This window comes from Geospiza fortis, unplaced genomic scaffold (genome assembly GCF_000277835.1).
Source record: "Geospiza fortis unplaced genomic scaffold, GeoFor_1.0 scaffold190, whole genome shotgun sequence".
Lineage (NCBI taxonomy): Eukaryota > Metazoa > Chordata > Aves > Passeriformes > Thraupidae > Geospiza > Geospiza fortis.
Window position 1 is genome coordinate 2,480,209 of NW_005054328.1, and position 26,948 is coordinate 2,507,156.

Genomic DNA, 26,948 nt, shown 5'->3' on the forward strand with positions numbered 1-26,948 from the left:
CCTGGGCCCCGGGGCGGGGGCTGTGCCTGACCGCAGCAGGGCCGGAGAGGCGGCGGTCCGGCCCCGGGCCATGGAGCTGGGGCTCGGCTCCCGCGGCGCTGCTGCAGGTGGGTGCGAGTTCGGGACCATCGGGGCTTCCGGGGAGGCTCTGAGGGAGGCTCCGAGAGGGCTCCGGGAGATGTCCCCAGCCCGCGGTGTCCCTGGCCTTTGGGGACATCTCTTATGGGCAAAGGCTGCCTCGGACAGCCGCCTGGTTCTCCTGGTTCCCCTGGAACAACCACCTGGTTTCCCTGGGACACCCGCCTCGTCTCCGTGCGGGAGGCCTTATGTGGGCAGCCTCAGGTGATCAGAGTGGTTTCCTGAGGAGTGGTTGAGTTTATTTGGGAGGAAATGGGAGCCTTCTCGTGAAAGTTGCACTGTTTTGGTTATTAATAATAAAGAATCAGCTATTAATTACTTGCCTCTATTGGTTACAAATCTGAAATTTTCTGCTGTTCATTTCACCCGAGTCACAAGGAAAAACGCTATTGTGAATTTTCATTGGATGGATGCTGGGATTCAATTAATGTTGTTAGTGCTCCTGTTAAATCAAAGAAAAAAAGGTTGTGTGAATATGCAGATATAATAGAGTATCAAAGAATTATCAGTTACCAATATTTTTACCTGATTATTTCCAATGTCAGTGAATTGAAATGATAGTTTCTGATCACTGTGACATTAGGAATCCAGAAATCACAGGGCTTAGTCACTTGCATTTTTTCTCATTGACTGATGGAAAAAAGTAATTATTAATTTTGTATCATTACAAAATGGCCTGGAGTTAGAGGTCCTTAGAGATCATCTAGTTCCAACCCTCCTGCCATGGGTAGGGACACCTTCCACTAGACCAGGTTGCTCAAAATCCCATCCGTCCTGGTCTTAAACTCTTCCAGGGATGGATTTTAACCCCAGCTGGCAGCTAAGTACCACACAGCTGCTCGCTCCAAATGGTTTAGATAAATATGTTTGTTGAAAGGTTACTGGCCAGATTGAATAGCCCCAGGCATCCTGCAATAATCTAATAATTGAAATAAAATATTATAATTGTGATGCTAAGTATGCTAATAGCATGATTAATAAGAAGAATTGTCAAAAGGAAAGGAAGAGATTTTAAAAGAACTCAAGAGAAACAAGTGATGAACATGGTTGCTCAGCTCCTGATAACCAATGCCCAGCCCATTTCTGAGCAGAGATCCCAATATTCCTTTGGCCAGTTTGGGTCACCTGTCCTGGCCTTGCTCACCTCCCAGCTTTCAGTGCAGCTCCTCAGTAGCAAAGCATGAGACATTTTATAAAGCCCTTGATTTAGGATAAACCCTACATAGCATCAGCCAAAACATCAGGATGTTATTGACATAATTCTCATACTAAATCTAAAACCCACAGCTTTCTACCAGCTACTAAGAAGAAAATGTCCCAGCTAAAACCAAGCTGCATCGACAGCTTCTCCAGGCAAGCTGTTCCAACGTCTCACTGCCCTCAGAGTAAAGAATTTCTTCCTAATATCTAATCTAAATCTGCCCTCTTTCAGTTTGAACTCATTCCCTCTTGCCTTGTCCTTGAAAAAGTCCCTCTCAAGCTTTCTTGTAATACGCTTTAGGTGCTGAAAGGCACCCTGGAGCATTCTTTTCTCCAGGCTAAGCAACCCCCGCTCTCTCAACCTGCATTCAGAGGAGAGGTGCTCCAGCCTTCTGATCATCTTCAGGGCTTAGATGTTGTCTTAATTTGAATAAACTAGTAATTGAACCAAATTACTGTGTAAAAAAGTACTTGTCTATGGACTTGTCTGTGAATCCTTGGCAAGTCTCTTCAGTGGTTTGCTGTCTTTACAACCTCCAGTGCTTCATAAATTAATATTTAGTCACTACATATTTAAATGTTGTTATAGTTACATTAGTGTCTATAGTATATGTAAGGATTCATTATTTATTGTATGCTGTATGCTTTTTAAACTACTGGATTCCTAGCAGTATTTCCTCTTTTCCTTGTCCTCTATTACAAACATTTCCTTTCCTCTGAACAGTCTCATCTTTCTTTCTGCCTATATGAAATTTCTGTAAGAAACCCAAAACCAAGGTTTTTAAAATACAGTGGGTGCATTCTGGAAGGTTACCTGAATGAATCACTATCACTGAAAGATACTGATCTTGTAGATTTAAAAACTTGTGGAAACTGAACTGTTGAGGTTAATGCTGGAAGTGTGAAACTGAAAAGGAAATTATGGTGATATTTTAGTCACTATATTTTAACATGGGAAGAGGAGATATGCAAACTAGTCTTCGTATAAAACTCCAAACTCTTGATTATTGGCTTTTTTTGAACTCTGCTTTGAAATTCTGTATTCAAAAGCTAATACAGTCATTGCAGTAGGTAAAACTGGGGAGATAAAGGCTGCTTTCTTGTTGGAACTTGGCAGTACATAAAGGCTGGGGTTGTTTTCCACAGTCCCTAATGCCAACTGTAAATTTACTCTTTATGTAATTATAATTAGCATTTATGAAACTTTGTAAAAGAATAAGGGTCTGAACTTCATGGTTTCATAAATTTCATCTCATAAAGCTATAATGAAAAGTACATCCTCAGTTCCCAAACCAAATGGATTTACACCCAGCTGATGAAGTGAGCACAGTTCTGTTTTGGTAGCAGAAGAAATCTATGCTGACATAAGAATAGATAAATTTACACCACTGAGTTATACTTTAATTTCTGAACAGCAGGTTTTATAGAATAAATTCCCTATTCTGGAAACATATTTGTGTCTTTAGTAGTCAGAATAGTAAAGAGAAAGATGGTAGTGGTACTGTGTGCCAGATTCACTATATATTGTTGTGAGTGACACATAAAAAATTTTTTCTCCTGTTGGAGGAGAAAAAGGAGTGCAAAAGGAAGAAGTCTCAGCTTGTAGGGGGAATATATACACAATTTTAAACTACCATAAAACTCAGGCTTAAATTACTATTTCCAAATGATCTTGTTGAAGAGTGAGTCCAAGAAGCTTGGAGGAGCCAAACTGATTTTTTATGCTCATGTAATTCCAAACACACTTGAAGTTTCTCATGGCTTTAATTTGCACTTGTCTCACATACATTCTCATGGCTTTAATTTGCACTTGTCTGCTATTTTGTGCATTGTAATATGTTCGCAAGGTTATTCTCACAAACCTTTTCCCGTGACTTCTGGGTTTTTTTCTAGAAATTGTTCCCCCCTCCAGAGGTATAAAAAAGACCTGGAATTACAGACTTCTTTTAAGAGGTGATGCTCTCAGCCTTGCGAAATTTATTCTGTTAGTTAGGTACCTTAAATAGGTCTTTGAAGGTCTCAGCTTTAGCTGCCTGTGGTGCACCAGCTCATCTCAGTGCAACTGGCTGTCCACAGTACACATGTGTGCATCTGATGTAGTCATCTTAACATTCTTTGTAGTCCGTGGGGGGAAACAAATGTTTCTGGGTCATGACTTTACCGCAAAATGTACAAATGACTAGGCTTATTTTTAACATTAGAAATCTCTGTTTCTGCCTATTGATGATAAAAGAAGTCCAGACAGCTAGCTCAGTTATGGCCACCTAAACTGTAGGTTTCTGTAGTTAAGAAGAGATAAATCCTACATCAGAAACGTTACTGAAATCCTGAGGGATTATGTTTGCTTATGTTCTTAAATTCTCTGAAATGGTTATAATTGGGGAACATTAGTAAGTTCTAAAATGTTTTTTTCAACTCATTCATGTTACTTGGATTTGGTGAATTTGTAAGATTTGATTTTAGAAGCTAAAATTATTTGAAAGTTAAGAGTTTGAAGAAATAAATCATGCTACATCTAAGTTTCCTTGTGCTTTTGACATAAAGTATTTTAAATATTTATTATTTTCAGTATTCTTTTACCATTTTGAGTTCATTTGAAAAAAATGTGCTGGAGCTATTGTTAGGCTTGCTGTAGGAAAAGCAAGTTCTTCCCTCACTATGTCCACATTACATATCTTTGTATATTTGAGCATAGGTTGTTTAAAGATGACACCGTGGAGTAGCCTTGGTTTAATACACATTTTTACAATAAAAGCTGTGTAATTGGAGGTATACTTCAGTTCATCTTGATTGTGTAGCTGTCCCATTATCATTGTTTATAATATACACCAATGTCATTGTGTTAGGCATACCAATTTAATCAAGTTTATTTTATTGTTGCTTAATGTTGTGGCTGTATGTCTCTGAGCTCAGCCCAGTTCCGCTACAGCAATTGCAGTATTTTGTGCTCCATCATAATGAGTCAATATCTTGGTTTCTATTATATAAAGCAGATGAGGTTACAAAGATATGGGTAATTTTTTCACCTTTATTTGCACTGTGTAATTGACAGACTAGTTAAAGTAAAGTCATGGCAACAAAACAGTTTTTCTTTGAATATTTGTACCTTTAAGGACAGAACATACTCTTAAATTGAGAAGGAAAAGCATTTTTCTTTATTTTTAGGGCTGTCTGATGATTCTTAGCTGTGTAGTGGGGGTGAACGGCAATTTGTTTCTGTCCTGACAAATCTTCTTATTTTTAAATAAAAATTTCACATGTGGAGAAAACCGAGCCCTGGAATGGCCAGGAAGTTATATGAATTATAGTCTATTTTGTATCTTATGCTATGAATTTTTGAAATTATTTTTAAAATTCATGTGATAGTGGTCTGAATAACAAATTGATGTCCTAACGTAATCAGTAAGGTTTTGGCTATGACATTTGCAGCAGTTTCCTCCATTATTAGCCATGAATTTCGTGGCCAAATTTGGAAATCACACCTAAGGTCTATAATACTTTGACATTACTGAGTATTACTCCAGTGTTGAATTATTCCGAGTGAATTTAGGTTTGGGGTTTGGTTTGAGGTACCCTATACTTTTAAATCATAGCATAACTCAGCCAGCTTCCCCCCATTTCTCTGTGACTTACCCATTTACAAGGTCAGTGAGAACTGACCTATGTGCCATGCAGAAAAATAAATTATATGATAAAAGTTCAACTCCTTTACATAAACATCCCTGAAAGACTTCTTAAAACCTCTACAGCTGAGGATTCACCTTCTTCTGCAAATGGCCAATTCTTTGAATCATTAACCCTTAACATTTCAATCTCTCCATATGAGCTGTTGCATCAAATGCACCTGCAAAACTGCGCTGGCAGATTGGTGGATTAGGGTAGTGCTTAGGAATCAGATTTATCCTGGTTCTTCCTGTTATCCTGTTTCCTGCTTATATCAGAGGTCTTCAATGGATCTTGCACCACATGTCAGTTCCCCTTGGTTGTGTTACACAGAGCTGTGTGAGACAGTTCATCACTTCTTTTGTAATTATTTCAGCAGGTGAATAATTGCTCAGCAGCCTTCTATGGCTAGGATCTCAGCATGTCTGTGGGTTCTCAGTTCCCTCTCTCTGCCTGAGAGCTGGAAGCATGGAATGTCATTCTTGTGTTGGAAATCTGTAGACTTAGCCCTGTTCAACGGTGTTGTTAATCCATCATTTCCTCTGAGTGGTCTTCCAGTATCAGTTTGTAGATTAAGGGGTTTGCAGAGGGAACCTGTCACCAGATGGTATCTGTTGTTCTCTCCTTAACACTGAGTAATCACAGGAATGGAGCTTTGGATAATTCTTGAACCTTTCTCTTTCTCTTTATGTCTGACATATTTTGGCATTAGCACCTGGAATTAGACAGGGCACTTCTTTCTGCTCTTGGTTGGGTACCATTCTCAGTCAAGGAAACTCTTTGGTCTGGTTCTAAAACTTTTTTCTGCCTAACCAGTGGTGTAATTTCTGTGCTGATAGGAGCAAAAACATTATTGATAAAACTCCGTAGCTGCCAATATGCTTTCAGTGGAATATATTTGGTGGTTCGGCACTTCCTGAGAGCAACAGATTGCTGTGCAATTTTTGCTAATGCACAGTTGGCCCGCATCACCATATTTCTAATAGTGTCATCCGGTGTGTTTTTTCTAGAAGACTTACATAGTAGTTTCTGAGAGAGCAGTTGTCCCTTTAGGGGAATGGTGAAAAACCTCAATCAGCTCTTAGAACTTCTGCTTTTTGATACATAAACTTCTCTTTTCCTAAGAAGAAAAGAAATAAAGAGACATGGTGATAGTGTCAGTAACAGGAAGCAAAGGAAAGAGCTCTTTATTCTCCATAAAACCTTCAAGAAATCCATTCTTTCTCGAAATACATCCAGTAATATTGCTATTTGTCATTAATTATCTGCTTTTAAACTAGAGATTTTGTGATCCAGCAGAATGACTTCTCCAAAAACTATGCTATGACTTGTTCCTAAGAAGAACCAGCTGTGTTCTGTGATCTGTCCTGCTGGCGGGGTTTTTTTCTAACAACATCTTTACAAGTAATTTTTCCAGAAAAGTCGTGTCTTTTTTCCTCCAAATTAAGAATATCTCCCTAAACTCATTCAGTGTAAGGCATTCCTACTGTAGAAGTGACTCCATATAAAATGTTAAAGAGAAAAAGGCCTCCCTCAAACTCCAAATTAGTTCATTAATTAAATGTATGTCTTAAGTGTTAAGGTGGAATGCTATTTAAGAATCTCAGAGCAAAATTAGGTAATGGTTTATGATATTATGTCCCTAACTTACTAGGGATATATCTACTTTAGAAAATAGCATTTTGGAATATTGCAGTTGAAAGATCCTTTTACTTATCTCCATTGTACCATTACCTTGTGCACTTCTTGTTATGCTTGAAACACGGTAGTCACTTTCCAGATAACATGAAAAAGTGACTCTTTTTATTTTGGTAATGGGTGGTCAAAATATGCTACCAAAGTAGCATTTCATAGTGGTAGCATAGTGGTAATATGTCAGTAGTTAGACAGCAAACTTTGTATTTTCTTTGTATTTTCTTTGTAATAGTATGTCCTGTAAGGAGAAATAGAATACAATAAATAATGTATTGGCGGTGACTCTGGTGATAAAAGGCACCTGAGCATTCATGAAATGCTTGCACAAATACCACTTCCCAGCCCATACTGGAATGTTGGTCATTTTACAACTTCTGTGAATGTAATTTAAAGGAAAAAACTTACATTGGCAAAGCATGTTATGAAACAAAGTAAATATTTGTTTGTCCTTAAAAGGAAGATGAATCAGAAAGCTTTGGCAGAGTGTTCTTTGGAGATACCAAAATGTTAAATGGGCAGTGTAAGACATTTTTCTGCCTGCCCTAATTTATCATTCTGCTCTGCACAGGGACTTTGTAAGAATGGAGCTTGACAGACCCCATTTGAGTAACATCTGGGTGAAATTTCCTTTGATCAGATAATCTGGGAAGCACCTTTCAGATTCAAAGCCAAATATTTTAGCTACCTTACTGTTACTATTTAATTTCACTGTAGTTCCACATATTTCATTTTATTCACAGCTTTGAAGGCAGTTCAATTACTTGCATGCTTTTGTATTTGTAAACATTTCCTTGCATGTATAGGGCAAGCAAGAGTCTTACACTAGTTCGCTGGTCCCAGAGGTGCTAATCCTTTGAGTTTGAGAGAATCAACTTCTGCTTTTCACTGAAATTCTAGATACGAATTGAAAAGTTGTATGAAAAGGATTTTCTTTATCAGAAATTTTGCAAAAGTACCATTTAATGTATAACTGCTTTAAGTAAGGGATATATATAGTATGGTTCAGTTTCTAAATGCTTACTATTTAATTAGTTTACGAATGCATCAGTGGCTTAGATTAGGTGATTTTGCCCTGACACATGACAGAAATGGAGTATTTCAAGTGGAGAAGAGTAGCTTAAAATATAGCAATAGGGAAATCGATCCCGAGGAATGTTTGCACTCTTGTCCTTTGTGCTCTGTACTATGTAAAGTGTTAACTGGCTGCTGTGTCTGAATGGACAGAGTGCAAGGAGTGCACAGGGATTGTTTGTGCATTTCGGAAGTATTTGAAAGGTGAAAGAAATACATAAAAAACAGTACCTTCTGTAAGTGTCCCTGATGGATAAATGAATATGGGATGATTTATTACTTACTATCTAAAGTCAAGTACAACCAGAGGAAGAAATCAGCTTAGCGATAGCAGATGATCTGGTGAAAGGATGACCTAAAATACCTTTTTCAAACCTTTACTGTGACTATTTCAGAGCTGTTCAACACAACTCGTTAGTGCTTAACCTGCAGCTTTGATGGATAACAAGAAAAAAACAGCATTGTGAAAAAATTGCAGATGTCAAGGTCAGGGCAAAAGTGTAGGAAGTGATTTTTTTTTCTTAAATTATTATTTTGGGAGTGATATTTTTTGAGGAAAAGAATACATCAAACAACTGAACAAAAATCGTGTGGAATTAGGAAAAAAAAAGTAACTTTGCTAATTAGATAGGCTGGTTGATATTAGTTGGTTGTAATTTAATTTTTTCCTTCTCTGCTTCTAGGGCCTGTGCTGTTGCACATGATGTAATAATCCATTTAAATATTTTATTTTTCTGACTCTTTTAATGCCTTTTGCCCCATTCTCACTGTTTGTAACAAAGCTTATACAACTGACTTCTTCACTTACCTTACTAGCCACTTGCATCCCTTTGATGCTGTCTGCTTAGCCTTCTGCAGGCTTGAGGCTTAATATAGACTTAAAACTACAATGGCACCAATACCAGGTGTCCAAAACCAGACACAAGCTCAAAGTTTTATGTGTTGAGCACTGAGGCCTTCTGGTACACTTTCAAGAAATTACATGTATTTTATTTAAGTATAAATAACCCCAAGTGAATTCTGTCACGGGTTCTTCTGTCATGTCAGAATTCTTTTCAGGGGGAGGGAGTATCAGGGTGGGTTTTTTGGGGTTAGTGTTTTTACTTTCTTCATCCTTGCTTTAGTGGAGATAACATTTGCATTAAAATTATGCTAGGATAAGCCTATTTGAAGTGCTTACTATTTCCACAGTTATTCTCAGACACTGGCTGAATTTTATTTTTATAGCTGACTGCAGCTCATGTATGTTCTGTTCTCACATTGTGCACAGATGCTTGTATTTCTGTTCTTGATGATTTAGGAATGCACTAGAAATTAACGAATTGGCCTCACTGTTGAACAGCCTTCAAAACCAAGAAAATATTTTGTGTCATTTCCTTAATGGAGTCATAGTGAAGTAACCTTTCTGTTTTCTGTTTTTCTAATGCAATAGAAATCAAAGGCAGAAGAGAAAATCAGATTTCGTATTTGAAAATATCAAAACTAGCGTTGGCTTTTGCAATTATCCACTCAAAACCACCAGGGAAGAGTTCCAAAGAATACACAGAGTACCTTGCCAGAACTGTATCCGAACAAGATTTTGGATGGAAATGGAAAGTGGAAGTGCTGGAAGCTGAAGTTCTTCGATTACGACAGGAACTTCTTTTGAACAGGATTTCTCCAAGATTCTGCTTGGAAAATAGTAAGTTCCTCGAATAATTTCTGGCTGTGTTGCAATAGCAAGGAACCAAACAGCTTTCATCTTGCCTGTACCATTTCTCGTACCTAGATGTGAGAGTCTTCAGTGTACAGTTTTTTATTTTTCCCAAAGTTTTGAGGTAGTGGAACACTTAATTTATTTCTAGGGATTGTGCTTGAAAATTTGATGCTCATGCAGAATTTATATATTTAACCTTCAGAATCAATGTGTATTATACAAAATAATTGCAGACAAAAATTGTCAATACACAATGTTACTCTATAACTTTGGAAACACTAGTTTGTAATAACTAGTTTGTATTTACATTTAGAACATGTCTTAAAGACATATTGCATATTTTTTAACCACCCTACAGATTGTGTGTAACAGGAGCGTAGGGCAGACCAAGGGACTGTATGTCTGTTGTTTCTGGAAGTGTATTGAGACTGTGAATACAGTAAATGTTTTTTATGGCATATGATAAAATATTGTGAGTCTGAGATTATTGGATTCAGGAAAGCTTTTAGTCAAAGAAGAGTAAAAAAAAAAAAGATGGTCGCAAACAGCACTGTTTCTCTGCCTTTTGATGTGTAGTAAGTCATGCTCAGTTCAAGATATCGGTGGCACTTTGTGAGCTTGGAAATCAGGCAGTGGAGGATTTCTGCAGGCTCTGGGAAGATACTTTCCTGGGAGATGAGGTCAAAACGCTCTGGGCTGAAGGAGAGAGAAAGTTCACTGCTGAGGGCATCTCTAAAATCAAGATGTATAGCTAATTGCTTTATGACTTGAGATTTTTAAAAGGTTCCCTGGTGGAAAACTTGATGAGGCTTTACCATACTGCTTTTGTACTGAAACAGTAGCATCTTATTGCCATGCCTAAAGAGTTCTAATTTGTAATGTTGACTGATGGAGAGATCATTAGACTTCCGCTAGAAGCTCTAATGGTTTATGTATTTAATTAGTATAATAGACCTTTCTCTACAGAGAAGTGATTTAATGACTGTTCTTACTTTTTTATTGTCTGTGTGTCTATTTTCTGCAACCTATTGCAAACATAACATTTAAGACTAAAAGTAATTTTTAAGATTCAGTTTCCAACAGGTGTCTTATATTTTGAAGAACTGGCTGCATATTGTTGGGAGAAATTTATAAACATCTAATGTCTGGAGAGGCTATTCTAATTTTAGATTAAGCAGAACACAGAAAATACTACCAATTAGCGAAACATAGTGAACAAGATCAATTCATTTGCAACTTCTGTGTTCTAAGTCTAATGTTTGAAAGATTCTCTAAACTCTAAATTTGAATTTTGAGATAGGCAGAGAAAACTGTCCCTGGCAGATAACACCTCTTGCAAAGGATATTAATTTTCATTACCCTAGTGACACTGAAGTTTGTTCACAGACTTAAAATGTGATAATCTTTTCTAATTTTAGATGTCATACACTTGCACTCTTTCTGCTGAGTGTGCATTCATGATTATAGTTCCACTGGAGACAAATGCTCAGTCTTCCTTTTGAGTAAAGAAAGATTGTTACTGGTACCTGGTGGAATATCTGTTGGTGTAATCTATGCCCTCCTTGGGATAGCAAGTTGATGATGTATGTTAGTAGTAGAGCATCTGTAGTTGACATGTATGGGAAGATGGTTGTAGAAACAAGGCCTACCTGAAATAGGGGCTGCTACACCACTGACATCTTCTGCCCCAAGATTAAAAAAAACACCTTTCTTGTGTGTTGTGTGCCAGTTTTGAGATTTTTCAAGCCTGTGGTGAATAGAAGCTAAAGGGTAGCTACTGCTGAGATACAAAGTCACAAGGAGGCTAAATCAAAGTAAGCAGAAAAAGTGGTAATAAGTGGTGTTTCATCCTTTCAAGTGAAACAACTATAGACCCATCAAGCCGTCTTTATGGTTTCCCAGGTTTACCACCTAATATCACACCAGAAGTATGCTCTTTAGTGCTGAGGATGATTACTAGGACTGCTCTTAGCACCAAGTAACCTGCAGATATGGATCCTTTTCCTCTTCCACTCATTTCTCTAGCCTCATTTCTGGAGTTGATGTTCTGCTTAAAATAATGCAGCCTCATAAAAATATTTCAAACCCCCAGCCTTTCTATGGCTTTCTTCTGTTTTGATTAATGACTTCAGATACAGGAATAGTTGGGTTTCACAAAATCCACCACCAGAAAATCTCATGCAGTAAGGATAAGACTGTATTTGTTCCTGCTGGTACCTCTTGAGAGCTGAAGAGTTTGAGTCCTTCAGACAAGGTTCACTTTGCAGCTGTATATTCTCTGCTTTGCATCCCAGGTGTGAGAGCTTTCCTCTCCCACCTGCTGTTTGTAATAATAGCAGTAGGTCTTTCAGAGACTTCAGGAATGATTAGAAACTGTCCATGGAGTTTTATTTCCCTGCTGTGAGAAATTTGTGAGCTGTTTTCCCCCTTCACATACAGTTGAACACAGTACAGATTTGCTAATACATGAAGGATAAAGAACAGAGAATCCATTTCTAAAAGAAATTATGCCTAAATTTCTTTCCACCTGAAGAGTTCTTTGTCCTCAGAGACACTAAAAAAGTTGTGGGTTCCTAACTTAGGGGGAGAAGTGTGCTTTGCTGCAGGTAAACTACTTGGTTGTATGAGTTCTTACAGATTAATGTGTTTTTTATGAAAGTGTTGAGTATTCACTGACTGTGCTGTGTCTGAAAGGTCCTTATTTGACTTACTGTTCAGTTAGCTTTCTGAATACAAGACTCTCTTCCTTGGTGGTGCTTTTGGCTGTATGTCAATCATACGTGGAGAAGGAGAAGCAAATATTTTCACAATAATTTGTTATTTTTCACCTTGACAGTATTGTCCTGACAGCTAAGTCCATGGGTAGAAAAAAAAGCCAAATCTCATGTTAAATCGAAGTTTCATGCCTTTCTTTGATTTAGATTAAAATTTCACAGAAAGGAGGACAGAAACTTCTTGATGTAATTTCAAGAACAAGCATTTAAAGTATTTGAGCATTCTGTTGTCACTTTGCTTTGGAGCAACAAGAAAAGATAAAGGTTCTTACAAAGCATTGATGAATTGATAGTTTCGTGGATTGAAGCACCTGTCCTCTAAGACAAATTCCTTCACTCTTATCAGTTCATAAAATCAATGATCATATTGTTTCTTGGCAGGTTGTGTTAAAGAGCTCTGAAAAGCCTGCAGCTGTTACTCCAGCCCAAGAAGCCATAAATGCGGTATCCTACCCTTTTTTTGCCAAGCATGTATTTTAGGAATGACAGTTTAGAGGATAGATGTTTATTACCTTGGTTGATTCCAGCTGATACTCTTGAAGGTTCCAAGTCGATTATCCAGGGTTTATGTTTAACAAAACTTGTCTCAAGTATGTGTTCCCTCTTCCTTAGCTTCACCTTCAAGCTTGGTTCAAGTTAATCCCTTCTAATGCAGTGGGTAGAAATTTACTGAACTTCTTGCTCCTCTAATTAAAATTAAAACCAGATTCTCTCCACCCTGTAGCTTTTTAGAATTAGGTTACTCTTCCTTTTATAGGTCATTTACAGTGGAACGTGTTCTGCCATGCCCTGGAGTTCCCTCCCGTTTTTAGCCTCCACAGTAGCGCACAAGCCAGCCACCCTACTACAGTGTGTCTGTGTATTTAGGGAAATGCTGACCTCTGAGTCACAGTGTGATTACCCTGAATGTCTGATTTTTAACTGTATCGTGGGGCTGTTTCACCTTTCAGGATACTGTCCTCTAAATCATATTCTGTGTCAAAGAAGCAACTTGTATCTCTTTTGGGAATAATACCCAGAGAAAACAAGAATTTTTTATCTCCTGCTTCACTCCTTAACTTGATGTGTTTCTTGAGGCATTTAGTTGTACATGTGGAAAAAGGGAACAGCTTCCTTTGTACGTTAGTATGAATGAAGACACTTCAGTCTCATTTCTTCTCACCTGGAGCTTTATAGAACTGGAACTAGCCAGTTCAACAACTGAAGTAAAACTGATTATAAGCATTACATAGCTACAGTTTACCGGCCGCCTTACTTTGGGCCACAGAATTCAGCCTTCTCTTCCCTTTCCACTTCCCTGTAAGTAATGGCTTGGGAATTTCTTGCTCAAGAGAGGCAGAAACTCTGGGTGCTCACGTTACACCCCAGGATTTCCCTGGTAAGCAAAGACAGGATCAGGTACATCCTGCTTTAATGATGTCAGGAAAAATGATGGCCAGTTCAAATATTTTCTGAATAATTGGATTTCAAACTTTTGAAAGGGCAAAGCTCTCCATCATGACTTAAGTAATATAGCTTGTGATGTTTTCTCTGCCTCCTTACGTTAAAAGGAGTGGTGAGAGAACATAATCGATAATATATTTTTTAAGCTCATTTTCAAAGAGAAACCAATCAGATGAATTCAGAAAGGTCAGACCAAAATGTGACCTCAGTGGGTATGTTACCTGCAGCCTCCTAAAGGAGTCTGCCTTGTTAGTGGGGTTAACAGCAGTCCGCATCTGACTGAATAGTAATGATACAAACACATTAGTCTATTAGGGGAAATTATTTCCCTCCCCAGAAGATAGATGAAATAGTGTGAAATGTTCACATATGTTGTAAATAGCACTTAGCAACAATTTTAGTTCCTATGACATGGTACTAAGGTCGAGGACTACAGACTAGAATTTCCAAGTTATCATGGTATGTTTAAGGAAAAGCTATTTTTTCGTGTTGGCGTGTTTAAATGTGCTGCTGTTACAGATTGCTGTGTCCTGTCATCACTTTCCTCTGCTGGTATTTGGAAAGAGTACAAAAGCACAGCAATTGCAGAGGAGCTGTCAGCCTCTGAGGGGTATCTTTTACTTCTTGCTTTTTCTATCTTCCTTTTTCTAATGTCAGAGTATTCTCCACTGGGCAGCACTCAACTCTTAATTTGATGTTGCCATGGAAAACAGTTCTGATTATTTTTTGAGGTGCTTAGGGATCTGATGTTTCTGCATAAAGACATTCTACCTCCCTATTTCTTGCTTCCCCATCCCCCCAGATAAAAATAGGTGTCTTTCTCTTCATTCAGATCCATAAGGGCAGCCCAGTGTGCCATCTCAACATTTTTTCTCTAAGGCTTAGGGGTGTCGCACAAACAGTACTTCAGAAATGTAATTTGACATCTTAAGTGTCCTGGTGTACTCCCATGCATCTGCCAGTGGTAATAATGCAAGTAGGCAGCATGGCAAGGAATGTCTCACAACCTAAGAAGTATTTTATGTTTTTATGAGGAGACAAAGAAATGAAAGCAGATCTGTGAGATGGCAAAAATGAAGTTAAATTGTGTTTAGCACAGATTTATAGGAATATGGCTCTTGGAATATGATGATGAGATAAATCTGTTCTCCATAATTGTATTGACACAATGGGGAACTTCATGAAAGCTGAGGCCTTTTCAGGATAATTAAATAAGTTAATTTGCAATCTGTAAAAAGCACCAGCTGGAGCGTAATGATTCATTGAAATCTCGGAGTACTGCTCCTCCCATGGATAACAGGTCTGTTTTGGTTGTGGAAACTTTCTCCCTTTGAAAGCACGTGCTGCCTGTCTTGTCTGATGGCATTGCTACAGCTGTTCTAAGCACATAATTGGGGCAAAAGGACCCAAGAAACATTCTTTTCTTTCCAGATTTCGGTGTAAGGAACCCATTCAGAGGCAAAACCAACCCAATTTTTCCAGCAAGAGAAAGGGTGTGTTATTATTTTATTAATTTGTTATAAGATGTGTAGTGATTGTGGGAAATAAGATTCATAAAAACAAGTGGGATTTATAGTTTAGTGTAGATTATCTTCTTTTCTTCTGGGTAACAGAATGATAGTTTTGGGGAAAACTGAATGTATATGGTAAAAACAGGTTAAGAAGTGGCAATTAGGATCCTTTTGCCTTTAAGTCTACTGTGGGAAGCTAAGAATCCATCATTTTTTTTCCTGGAAATACAGAATCACAGAATGGTGGAGGTTGGAAGGGGCTACTGAAGATCATCTTGTCCAAACCTCTTGTCAAGCATGGTCATTTATGCAGTTGTGCAGGACCATGTCCAGACATTTTCCAAGTATCTGTGAGAGTGGAGATTTCACAACCCTTTTGGACAACCTTAACCCAACTCAAACCTGCAATCTAGTTCCTCAAGCAGATCTTTGTCTGTGTCCTTCTGGATATATAGACAGAAAAGCCAAGCATTTATACCATGTTGTATTCAAGAAAAGCAGTATTTTTAGGTAGGTACATTTTAGCTGACTTCTTAAGGAGTCCACCTCATTTTAGCCTTCATCTCACTAAGCTGCATCCAGATCATTGCAGTCTTCATTGGCTGCTATTTCCTGTCTCTTAGCAAAGCTCAGTTTGTTTCATAATGCAGAGCATTTTTAATAAGACATAATGCTTACAGCTTAGTTCTACCACTTCAGCCAGGTAGAGGTAACATTAATTCGTTTAATATTTTGAAATATCACCTATCTGGCTTAGAACTCACCTTTCAGTCACATCATTGAGGTGGTCAATATTGTAAAGCTTGTCAGATCTTTTGTTGTCGAAGCTGCTTGGTGAGCATTAACTGACCCAAATCTGTATGTTTGTCACTTGATTATTTACCCTTTCATATCTTTACTGCAAGTTTGTTTTGTTTGACTCAAACTACAGAAGCTTTTTGCTGTCATCTCCAGAGATCCCTTAAAAATGAATGTTTATATCCTCAAAATCCTTCTCAGTTCTTACTGAATTCTAAACATTTAGCTGCTTTATGTGAGCAAAATCCCTAACAAATTGAAGTATATGCTTCTAAGCCTTTAGAGAAGCACTTAAATCCTGGCATTGAACAATTTGAGAATTTTAGATACTCAGTCCCATATTAATTTCTGCGAAATTATCCCTAAATGGGATAAAATATCTCAGCATCCACCTTTAGCATTAAAAAGCATAAAAAACCACCTTCCATTCAAACAAAGGACCTTTCTTTTCCAAGTCAGTTACAAAAAAGCTCCCATGGAGATGCAGAAGCAAAGTGTGGGATACAAGGCTTCTAAGACTTCTTATTTGGACAATTCTAATAATATCTTATAATAATATTTTGGAATTATTATTACGGAATAATGAAAATAGAAGTTTGGCTTGGTTCCAATGAGGTGCTAAACACATAAGAGTTCATGATGAAGGGAGAGTTGTTTTTTCCTCAACCAGTCAGCTTAGTTAGTAATGAAAACAGCAGAATAGGGGCAGAGTTACACATGAAAGAAAGGCAAAGAAAATGTATGGGTTTTTAAATAAGAGAATAAACTTGATTCATTGTTCATGGAAAGTGCACTTCAAACAAACCGATCAATGAAAATTAAATGAAGAATAACAGAGCTCTGAAAAATGTAGATGTGGACATAATTTCACTTATGTTTTCATTTCCTTTTAGAGGTTATTGACTGAACAACTACTTGGAAAGCAGAATGCTATTAATGTCTCATTTTTAGTTGTCTCTTTTGTTTTTTCTTTTAGAAGTGGAACTGAGAGTATCAACTGTAACTGAGTTTTAAGAGAACTTTACATGTCTGATGTCAGTGGTTTTGATTTTCAAGTGATAATCTCTGTGTCTGCTCATGAAATGAGGGAATATAAACATCTAATACTTGAAACTTAAGTAATTTTTTCTTTGCAGAATTCAGATCATGTCTTCACTTTGCTTCTCACCTCTGGCACCTTCAAGCCGCTTTTCGGTTCTGCAGTCCCTGTTGGTGGTGAAACTGTAGGTAGATTAAGTTTTTCAGAAGACTTGAAGATCATTTTACCATTAATTGCATTAGTTGAGGACCCTTCTTCCAGGTTTTAAATGTAGAACTACTTGTAGCATTTGGCCTTCCTTTTTCAAATGTTCTCCAGTCTGAGATGGCCACCAGCAGAGTGTCTTAAGAAAGCATCTTCCACCCCAGCTCCTACTACACAGATCTTAAACCTGCTGCTTCTTCTACTCCCCACTGTGTAGTGAGAGAATGAATCTGGGAGATGGGATTGACTTTGGTGTTGTCTAGAGCTCTGCTTCCTTAGGACTAGCTGAAGGCTCCCTAGTCTCTATTCATGGGGCTGGTTGGCATCTCACTGCCCTGATGAAAGCCTCTGTTCTGTGGTCCCACATGAATATGTAAGTTCTGAGTTCTAGTGCCAGCGCACCCTGCTGACACACTGCAGTATGTAAGTCACTCGCTCATCCCTTGAGTGCCTTCTTTTTTTCAGGCCATACTTTTTCTGCAGTAGTGGATATATGTAGAGGGATGTGAGTTCTTCAGCCTTTGCACCCCAAGGCTCTTTGTGGGACCACATCTTGCTTTGTTTGGGGCTCAGAAGCTTAGTTTAGTAAGGAACTAAAGTACTTAATTGGAATTAAGAACTTAAATATTTCCTGAATTTGATGTGACAAATTTAAGGAGACTGTAAAATTGTTCAGATATTTCATTACTTATAGTGTTGTAAAATTTGTGGTCACTTTATCACGCACACTAAATTTTCATATTTCTTGTTCCAATACACTTATAGTCAAATGTTCTTGAAATTAGTATTCAAAGATTCTTGTTAGTCTGAAGCAGGCTTAATGCCGTTTCTGTGATTTTATTTTTTTTTTCACTTGATAACCACATGGTGTGAACATCAAGACTGCTTTCTCATTTGAATAGTAGGCAAGTACAAAGTAATGAGTTTAGCTTCTTTCTTTCAAGAAAAAAAAATACAAGCTATTTCTAGACATGTAGAGGGAACTAATGAGTATTTCCTGGTGCATTGTTACTTTTTTTTACAACGTAACTGCCACCTCCTCCCCAGATGACTGGAACATGTAAATGGCTTAACAATTTTAAGCATTTTGTATTATTCATTTAGCTGGAAATACACTGATATTGGGGACTTACTGTAACAGGGTTTTCTGGAAGCTCATCGTGGAACAGGAGTTTGATATTGCAGTGGCTAGGAACCTAACCATAAATGCAATATTGTCTCCTAGTAGAAGGAGTGCTTCATTGAATACCCTACTTTTTTTATTTGGGAACATCTTAAGTTTGGTTTCTCTGGATATTGCTGTACTATTCTTCCCTTTTTCTTCTCATTACTTCACCTTTCTTTCACCTCTTCAGTGTTTGTTTGGTTTTTTTTTCTTTTACACTTCTACAAGAGAATCAGAAAACATACATATGGGGTTTTTGCACATAGTTCTTGCTTTGCGACTTCTGACATTAAATCCTCATGAGCAATTTTCATGTTGTCCCATGGGATTGAGAACAGGAACAAAATAATCACATAGTGGAACTCACAGTAGATGCATTCCCTGGAAGGGCCTGTTTTCCTTAAATGGCACCAAAAACCACTTTTCAATTTTTTTTCTTCTGAAATGTGTTTTGCTCAAAACCCAAGGGAGAGAAGACATGAAAGATGGATTCCTGATCTTGTTAGTCAGACATGGGAAGTGTACTTTGCTTCTTTGCTTGCTTTCCAAGTTGAAAATGCTAGGCTGGCCTTAAATGTCCAGCTTTTCCTACCTCCTGGAAATGGCAGTTGATTTCCCTACCGTTAGCTCTTTCATTTTGAGTCACTTGGTGCCAATACTGTGCAATTCAAATATGTCTGAATGTTAAAGACATGAAACTCAATAATAAATAAATAAACCACATTTCCAGTTTTGATCTTGATAACAGTACTTTCATTGATACTGGTATGTTTTCAGAGACTTGATGGTCAGAATTTACTTTGAGTTGGTGAATTTAATGAAGTCTATATTAAAATATTTGAGTAGTTTTTTATTAACATACAGAATACTGTAGGTTGCTGCTTAGGGATGTTTTCTGTGTTAAAAATGCTTTTTTTAACTTGATATAAAATATAACATCTATTTCCTGTGCGGCCAAACCATCTATCATTTGTTTTAATTAATTTAAGAGGAGTATGGTACTGCATGGGATCCTTGTGGAAAATGAACAGTATAGTCAAGTTTTCCAAGACTGAGAGGGGAAGCAGGGCTGAGCCAGGAGTTGGTCAGATGGGGTTCTAGCTTTGCCTCATGGCACTGAGATGTTTATGGCTGTTGGTCTTACACTTCACTTCTCTGGCTTGTTTTGACTGTAATCTTTTGGCATAGGGAGCATGTAGAACAGGTATCTTTTGTCGCCTAGAGCTGCGTTTATGTCGAGAGGCATTGCCTTAAATGTATTTAATGTGTGAAATGGGATGAAAGAGATTCTACAGCAGCACAAAAAAGTAATTTATTGGTGTGAATGTAGTGTATACTCTTGTAATGTAGTTTATCTGTCTGTGAAGGAGATGGTATGAGATAGGTGATGACTGAAGAAGCTTTTGATTCTGAATGTTCCTCTTTGTTAAATAATGAAAAAATCAAACCTAATGTTCTGTTCAACTTCGACTGTTAAAATTTCCTGCATGACTGGGGAGAGAGAGTATACATAAAGAAGAATATTTTATTTGATGCAGTTCTAGTAAAAGACTTTCACTGCCTTTTAAAAGCAGTCAGAGTTTTTGAGAATAAAAGCAGTGAAAATGTTTGGAGGACCAGAAATTTACATGCATTTTCTTCCCTGGAAATTAATGGGAGTATATATATTCACTTAAATTGTTTGGTTTATGTCTACTTAAATTATATACAGGAAAACTTAAAATTTCTAACAGTTTTAAACTCAAAATTACTGTGCATATTACTATGAGCATAAAACATCTTGTTCACAAATATACATTAACTTCTAAATTTTTTACTTTCATTTAAAAATATCTTCTTCCACAGCTAAATTCTAGTCATGAGAAGTTCTTGGGGAGCCAACATACGCATGTATTACATGAATTTTGCATGGAAGCAAAAAAGAGAAAGTATATATGGCACTTACAATAAGCATGTATCTAAGCATTGCACAAATGTAATTTTCATGTTTGCATTTCAGGAAAACAGGATACCTCTGCTGAAACTCTTCTGGGTCAGGAATCTAGAAACCCTACAAGTTACTCGAGCCAGCTAGAAGACTCTGGATGTGATGTCTGTAATGACTCTACATTTGATTCTTTAGGCATAGCTTCAGATTTTCACCAATCTGAGCATAATGTCAGCACTTCTAAACATTGGTTGGAAGGAGTTCCCCCCCTCAATCTTTGCCCTACTAGCAAGGAGCAATCTCTGACTGCTCCAGTGCATTTTTTGCAACGTTTGCTTGAAATAAGAAAACTGTCAGAAGGAGGAATTCTTCAAGCAGACTTCTCAGAGCTTGAGAATGATTCTTTCACCATATGGAATTCAGTGTCTCAGTTGCTTGATGGACTGACTTTTTTTTACAACAGTTCTAAATTCCCAGCTCCGAGTTTCCTTAGTGAAGGGGTTTGTGTTTTGCTCAGTTTAATAACTGATAGTAAATTATCGAATCATGTTTTGAAGAAGTGTTTCAGGAAGATAGAAGAATTTAAGAAAAATCTAATTCAAGTTATTTTAAGAAATAGGAGTGTCAATAGGGTAAGTTTAAAACTTTCCTTCTTTCATATTCTACTTCCGTATACTGTAATATTCTCCTGGTTTTATGCACTCTTAAAATACCAGTTTGTCTTGTATTTTGAAGAGCACCAGAGATTTTTGTGATTGTTTTTTTCAGCAATATGGATAATAAATGCTCTGAAGCACTTGAAAAAGTTCTTGCTCATGCATACAAGAACTTCTAGCCTATTCCCAATTACAGGGCTTCTAAATAACTGATAAAAATACGGTTTAAAGGAACTTTATAGATAATATGCAGGAAAAACACATTGTTTCTCTTGCTATATGGAGATATACTGTAGATATTCATTCATATGTAATTAACTTCTTTCTTGAGCATCTAAATAAAATAGTTTGCTTCAGATATCCATCATTCTCTAGCTACTTGCAAATTTGTGTTTTAAAAATATATAAGCAAATGAGCGAAGAGTTAAAAAATAATATCCCCATCACAAAGAACAAGTAGGATTGAATTGCATTTTGTTTGTATTCATCGATGTGTGTGTGAAAATTCATGTATCATCATGTTAATTTCCTCATTCAACTGAAATATCCCTGGTCTTTCTTCACAAGATGCCCTACAGGTAGTTAATTCCATTGCCTGTTTTAGGATTTTAAGTTTTTATTCTGGATTTTAGAGTATCTTGGAACAGACATGATGGTTGTATTTTTTGACACTTAGATGTACCAATTTAATGTCCCCATGTAGGTAACTATGCTACCAGAAGAGCAAATTATCTTATCCCTGTAATCCTTGGAGCCTAAAGAATGTTTTCTGGGTACTAGGTCCCTATTCTAGGATAAATTCTAAAGTTGCCTCTCTCAAAATGAGAGCCTGGACATGTGATATGCCTATGGATGGATGTACCCATTTGTCTTTATTTAAATTGAATCCAACTCACTGTGTATTGTGTGTTTACCCCAGAACATGAACATCAAATAAGTATTGTCACCAAATTAAGAGGGCATTGGGTGAAAAGGATGTACCTGTATTTTGGTTAGGAAGCATTCAGATTGAAATCTTTCCAGGACTAGAGCTTTGTGTTTCTAGTACCAGAAACATTCCCACTTTAGTGTCAGCATGGTGCAAGACTCAGTTTTTAACTAGAGGTGTCCCTGGTCAGTGTTTTGAAAGGATATGACCATACATTCCATTTGTATGACATCAGGAATGGAGTTATACAGGTGTGTGTGTGTGTGTGATCGCTGGATACAAAAAAAAAGTTTGAACAGTCCTTCATTAAGGACTTCTTTATAATTGATGATGTCCACTGTTTCCACCATTTCCCATCCTCTTCCTGAATGGGAAGTCAGTAGTGTGGAAGAGCAATCCAGAGATTATCCAGAGATGGATTTTATGTTGTTTGGAGGAATCTGGCAAAGTCTAAGTGAGAGGTGTCACATCTTAAATGGGAGAAAATACTCTGATAGATCAAGGATGTTTCAGACCTGTAAAGAATTTTTATGAGTCATTCAGGAGAGATGGAGTACGTCCACATAATTTGAAAGTGGCATGTTTTCTCTGAATAACTTCACTAAAACAGATGGCTTTTTATGAGATGTGTTGTATCTTGCTTCCACCAAAATATTGACGTAAGAGTCATTACTACTGGCAGCCATTACTTCAGTCAAACACATCCAAAGAGTTTAAAAATTCTATAAGCCAATTACTAAGGGATAATCTTGGATGCTCCCAGATTAGAGGTTTGGTTTTCTTTAAACTGAATTGAAAATGGAAATAAATGTGTAGCATTCAGAATTAGTAGTGCAAATTGTATAACTAATCCTTCATGTGCTGTGTACCAGATATCTCCCAGGAACACTTTATACAGGTGATGATTGAAATATCACAATTATAGGTTTAAAAAAGAATTACCATTACTTACAAGGCTATCTTCTGGAAAGGGTCACAAACTGTATGAATTTCAGTTCCAGAAAATACTTAAATCCCTCCAGCATAAAAATATTAAGAATTTTGTTGTATCTAACCTTATTGTCAGAAAGCATTTGTATAGACAGCCATGCAGCAATGTAGTATTTGACACAGCTTTCCCTTTATCATCCTCATCAATAAAACTGTCAGGATCTTGCAAGAAGGACAAAGGTCTGTGAGAAACACCTTCAAAAACCTCACCAAGAGAAGGGGCTGTGGATTACACTTAATTAATTACATCTTCAAAAGCAATCTCAGATTTTTTCAGAGCAAGTTAAATACTTTAAATAATCTTTGAGAACTGGGAAAGGAGTCATTATCTCTACCTTAGATGTAAAGGAATAAAAACAGCAGCAGAATTACTTTCTGTAACTGTGGAGTCCTATTGTTTGAAATGTTTCTAATTATAAAGCATTGAAGCTGTAAGAACCAGCAAAGATGTGTATTCAGAAATTTTTTCCGGATTCAGCTGCCTAAAGCTGCCTAAACTCTTGGATAGAGTCTGACCTGAAACTCCAAACTGACATAGGTATCAAAAGGAAAAAAAAAAAGTCGGTCAATTAAGGTATGTGGCAGAAAATAAAAGGTAATTTTACGTAAAATATTAAATTATTTATATCAAAAAATTAAAAATAGCCTCTTGAATTTTCCTTTTTTAAATTTTCTTTTTCCCTCCATGTTTGGAGAGCAGCTCAGAAATATGCACAGAGTTGTTAGACATACAATCTTTTGGAATAAACCTTCTGGAAATATCTCAAAAAGGGAGCCTCAAGTCACAGCTGCTCAGGGTGAAGCATGAATTTTCAGAGGTTCAACTGTCTGTGCAAGGTCTAACTTTGCACCTTCTGCTGTGGTGCAAAGCACAGCAGAAGGTGCACAGTTTTGCAGTTGTGGAGTTTTGCATCCCTGTATAGCTACCACAGAAAAGTTTTTGAGGATTCTGTGTACAGATGAGCTGTTACTTTCATGCAGCAAAGTGTGTGACAGTCACTACTGATCTGTGGTGCAAGTGCTTTGTTCATAACCAGTTTCTGAGTCCTCAGCACTGAGACCTTGGAGGTTTGTAGAGGTGCGTATTGCCTTGCAGTTTGTAAGTTCATTTGTGTTGAGTCACTCCACTGACACACTCGGCTATGTCAGCAGAACCACTGTTGTATTTATGTAGGTTCCTTGCAAGTCCTGCTTTCAAGCAGAACAAAGTGTACTATAAAACTCTGTGAGATTGTATTCAGTTGGCAGAGCCACTGGCTCTGGCTTTTGAATGGACTCTACAACCTGACAAAATGTGGGAAAACATTTTGCATGGAAAACTCTGGTAGGAGCTATGGTATGTAATTTCAGTCCCAGTGGAGTAGAAACTTCAGAAAGGAAGCACTGGAATATTGTTTTGTGCTTAATCTACCTGCTTGGGATTTGGCAATGTCTGTTGTCATCCACCTCCATAGGGACACAGCAAAATGTACATTTTTCCTGCTCTTAGTTGCATCACTCGCTCACTGGCACTGCAATGTGCCTGTTGTGTTGATGTTTGTATCTGTTGTCCAGAATGTGTTCAAACAGGGGATCATTTCTCCTATATCAGAAGAATACAACAGTTGGAGGCACTGGTGGTTCCCAACTCCCTGTGCTGTTTAGGGTAGCATATGTGTTTTGTATTTCTGGTGGCGGTTTTGGATAGCTCATGGCAGTAGAGCACTTCACAGATGACGTCCTGGAGCTTGCCTGGAAGCCTCCTGTGGTGAATCTGGGCTTGCCGTACATTCATAATATATGAAATTAGCTTTAAAAGTCAAATCCATCTAACAGAAATTAAGACACTTTATATGTGTCATGTTTACATCTCTTGTCTGTTACAGCTGTGTGAAACTTCAAAACAGTTATTGTGAGGGAATCCAGAGTCTCATTTATTACTTTGGAGATCGAAGAAAAATAGGTTTATCTTTAGCCTCTTTCAGTGCCATTCAGTTGTGTTCAAAGCTGTCATGGCCAAGTACATCACAAGGTGCTGCATTATGTAAGATTTCTGTGGTGTGATCCTTAGTGGTGTCACACCAGTTCGTCAGCATTGTAGACAATTCAGTTCACTGGTTGTACTTCTTTTAGGTGCAGCTGATACTGTAATTCAGAGCCTGGCTAATGCATCTGTTATAGGCCAAAAGATCCTGGCCTTAGTCCTGGGTTTTTTACAGAGATCTGTGTGTGTTTCTTGGACCTCATGTTTTAAGGAGTTAACCAAAACACAAAGACAGTACTTTTGGGATTCTAACATTGAGCTGTGTTGGGCTCCTGTTCAACAAATACCTCATCTCTCTGGCCCATCTCACTCATAATGTCTTTCAAGCAAGACCTGGAAAAAAAAGAGATGTGTTTCAGTGGTCTGTTGTTGTTTGCTTCTTCTTATGCTATGTTTAAAACATCAGTACTGACTTTGAAGATGATGTCAAGTCATGAATTGCCACTCCAGTCAAACAGCACACACGTAAAAAAAGGTTATGTGATGCTTCCTTCCCTTTTTTTTTAACCTTTTTCTTTTTCAGCAATTGGCTGCCTTTAGGGTAGTTGTTTTGAATTTACTAGCATTAACAGCATCTGGAAGGACACTGAGACATCAACATAGTTTTAGGAACTTCTTGTATCCTGTTTGGGACTTTACTACCCATTTTAATTTTTCTCTCATGTTTCACCTAAAAGCCTTTATGTAAAATTTTGCTGCTGCTCAAAATACTACTATTGATAACATTTAACAGAAAAGCAATTGCAGGAGTTCTGAGTAGTATTTTACTGCCTTTACTGGGTATTTGTGTGAGAAAGAATTCACAATTCTTCATGAAAATAACAAGTTGAAAAGTAATACATTGAAAAGCAGAAAGAGGAATGTTTAAATCTCAGTGGCAATTATATAATGAAATGTATATGTGTGCTTGTGTGGTTTAAACAGCACACATTCATCAGAACCATGGTTTTGAATATTTTCTTATCTAGGATACAGTTTGTATGATTCATTAATGACTGAATTTTCCTGGAAGAGAGTCATCATAAACTTACTCTGATGCTTGAATACGTGCAATAGTATGGATTTAGTCAATGCATACTGTTGTATGCTGCAGTTAGTTGTGGTTGACAATAAACTTCCCCAACTATGTATAGGTTTGCAGTATCTTTTGTCAGCCACAGCCAAGACAGGACTTAATTCATTGGTTTGCAAGAGTGTTTCCTGCTTAGGGACAAATAAGATTTAGAAATAGTTATTCATGTCACTGGTGGTTTTCAAGTATAAAATGAGCAGGCTTCAGTTTTCCTAATTAATTGAGTCCCAAGGGGAATACTGTGGGTGCATTTTCATACGCCAAAAGATTTTAATTTTATAGGGGAAGAGCACTTCATTTGTATGAATATTAAAACATGTTGCCTGGATTTTGAGGTCTAGTAAGAGTCAATGCTTGAATCTCTTGATTATTGAATTAAATTTTCTCAGCAATCTGTTGTCCTTATGTAGAGAGTTAAGTAAAATGGTAATCAGAATCCATTGTCTTGAAAATTGCTACTGTCTAAAGCAATCACCAAACTGACTGGCCCTCATTTACTTTAGTAAAGTGGATCATAGAAGTAACATAGACAAGAATGAATGAAAGAAAATGTTGTCCATCTTCCCCTTTCAGCTAGCTTCAGCTGATGCAGATCATACACTAGAGCTACAATTATGGAAGAAATACAGAACAATGTTAGCTTGTCCAGCAGATGCTGAGTGGGCTGAAGCTCCCCATCAGGACAAGAGCCTGTGAGCTTAATGCCTCTTGCAAAAAGACTTAGTCAATAGGCTCCCCTTGATCAGGGGCATGTAGTAAACCCCAGTAATAAGGTTCCCTTTGTTGCCTCAGTCTCTGATTCCTGCCCACAGGCTCTCAAGCTGCTCATGGTTGTTATTCTAAGACAAGTCTCCTCACTCAATCCAGCTCTTGAGGCAGAGAGCAATCTCTCCACTTCTCCTTCCTCCCCTGTCTATTCTGAACACTCTTTTGCCTTCAATGCTCGTGCTCCAGT

The 26,948-nt window shown here is 37.5% G+C and overlaps 1 protein-coding gene across 1 annotated transcript in view; it reads left to right on the forward strand.

Annotated features, from left to right (window-relative positions):
• The first annotated feature begins 37 nt into the window (after positions 1-37).
• Positions 38-26,948, forward strand: part of MEI4 (meiotic double-stranded break formation protein 4) — a 70,001-nt gene continuing 43,090 nt past the window's right edge. The window contains exons 1-3 of the mRNA XM_031057188.1: positions 38-107; positions 9,200-9,448; positions 20,397-20,956. Coding sequence (XP_030913048.1) covers positions 71-107; positions 9,200-9,448; positions 20,397-20,956 — 846 coding nt within the window. The 5' untranslated portion in view covers positions 38-70. The remainder of the gene's footprint in view (positions 108-9,199; positions 9,449-20,396; positions 20,957-26,948) is intronic.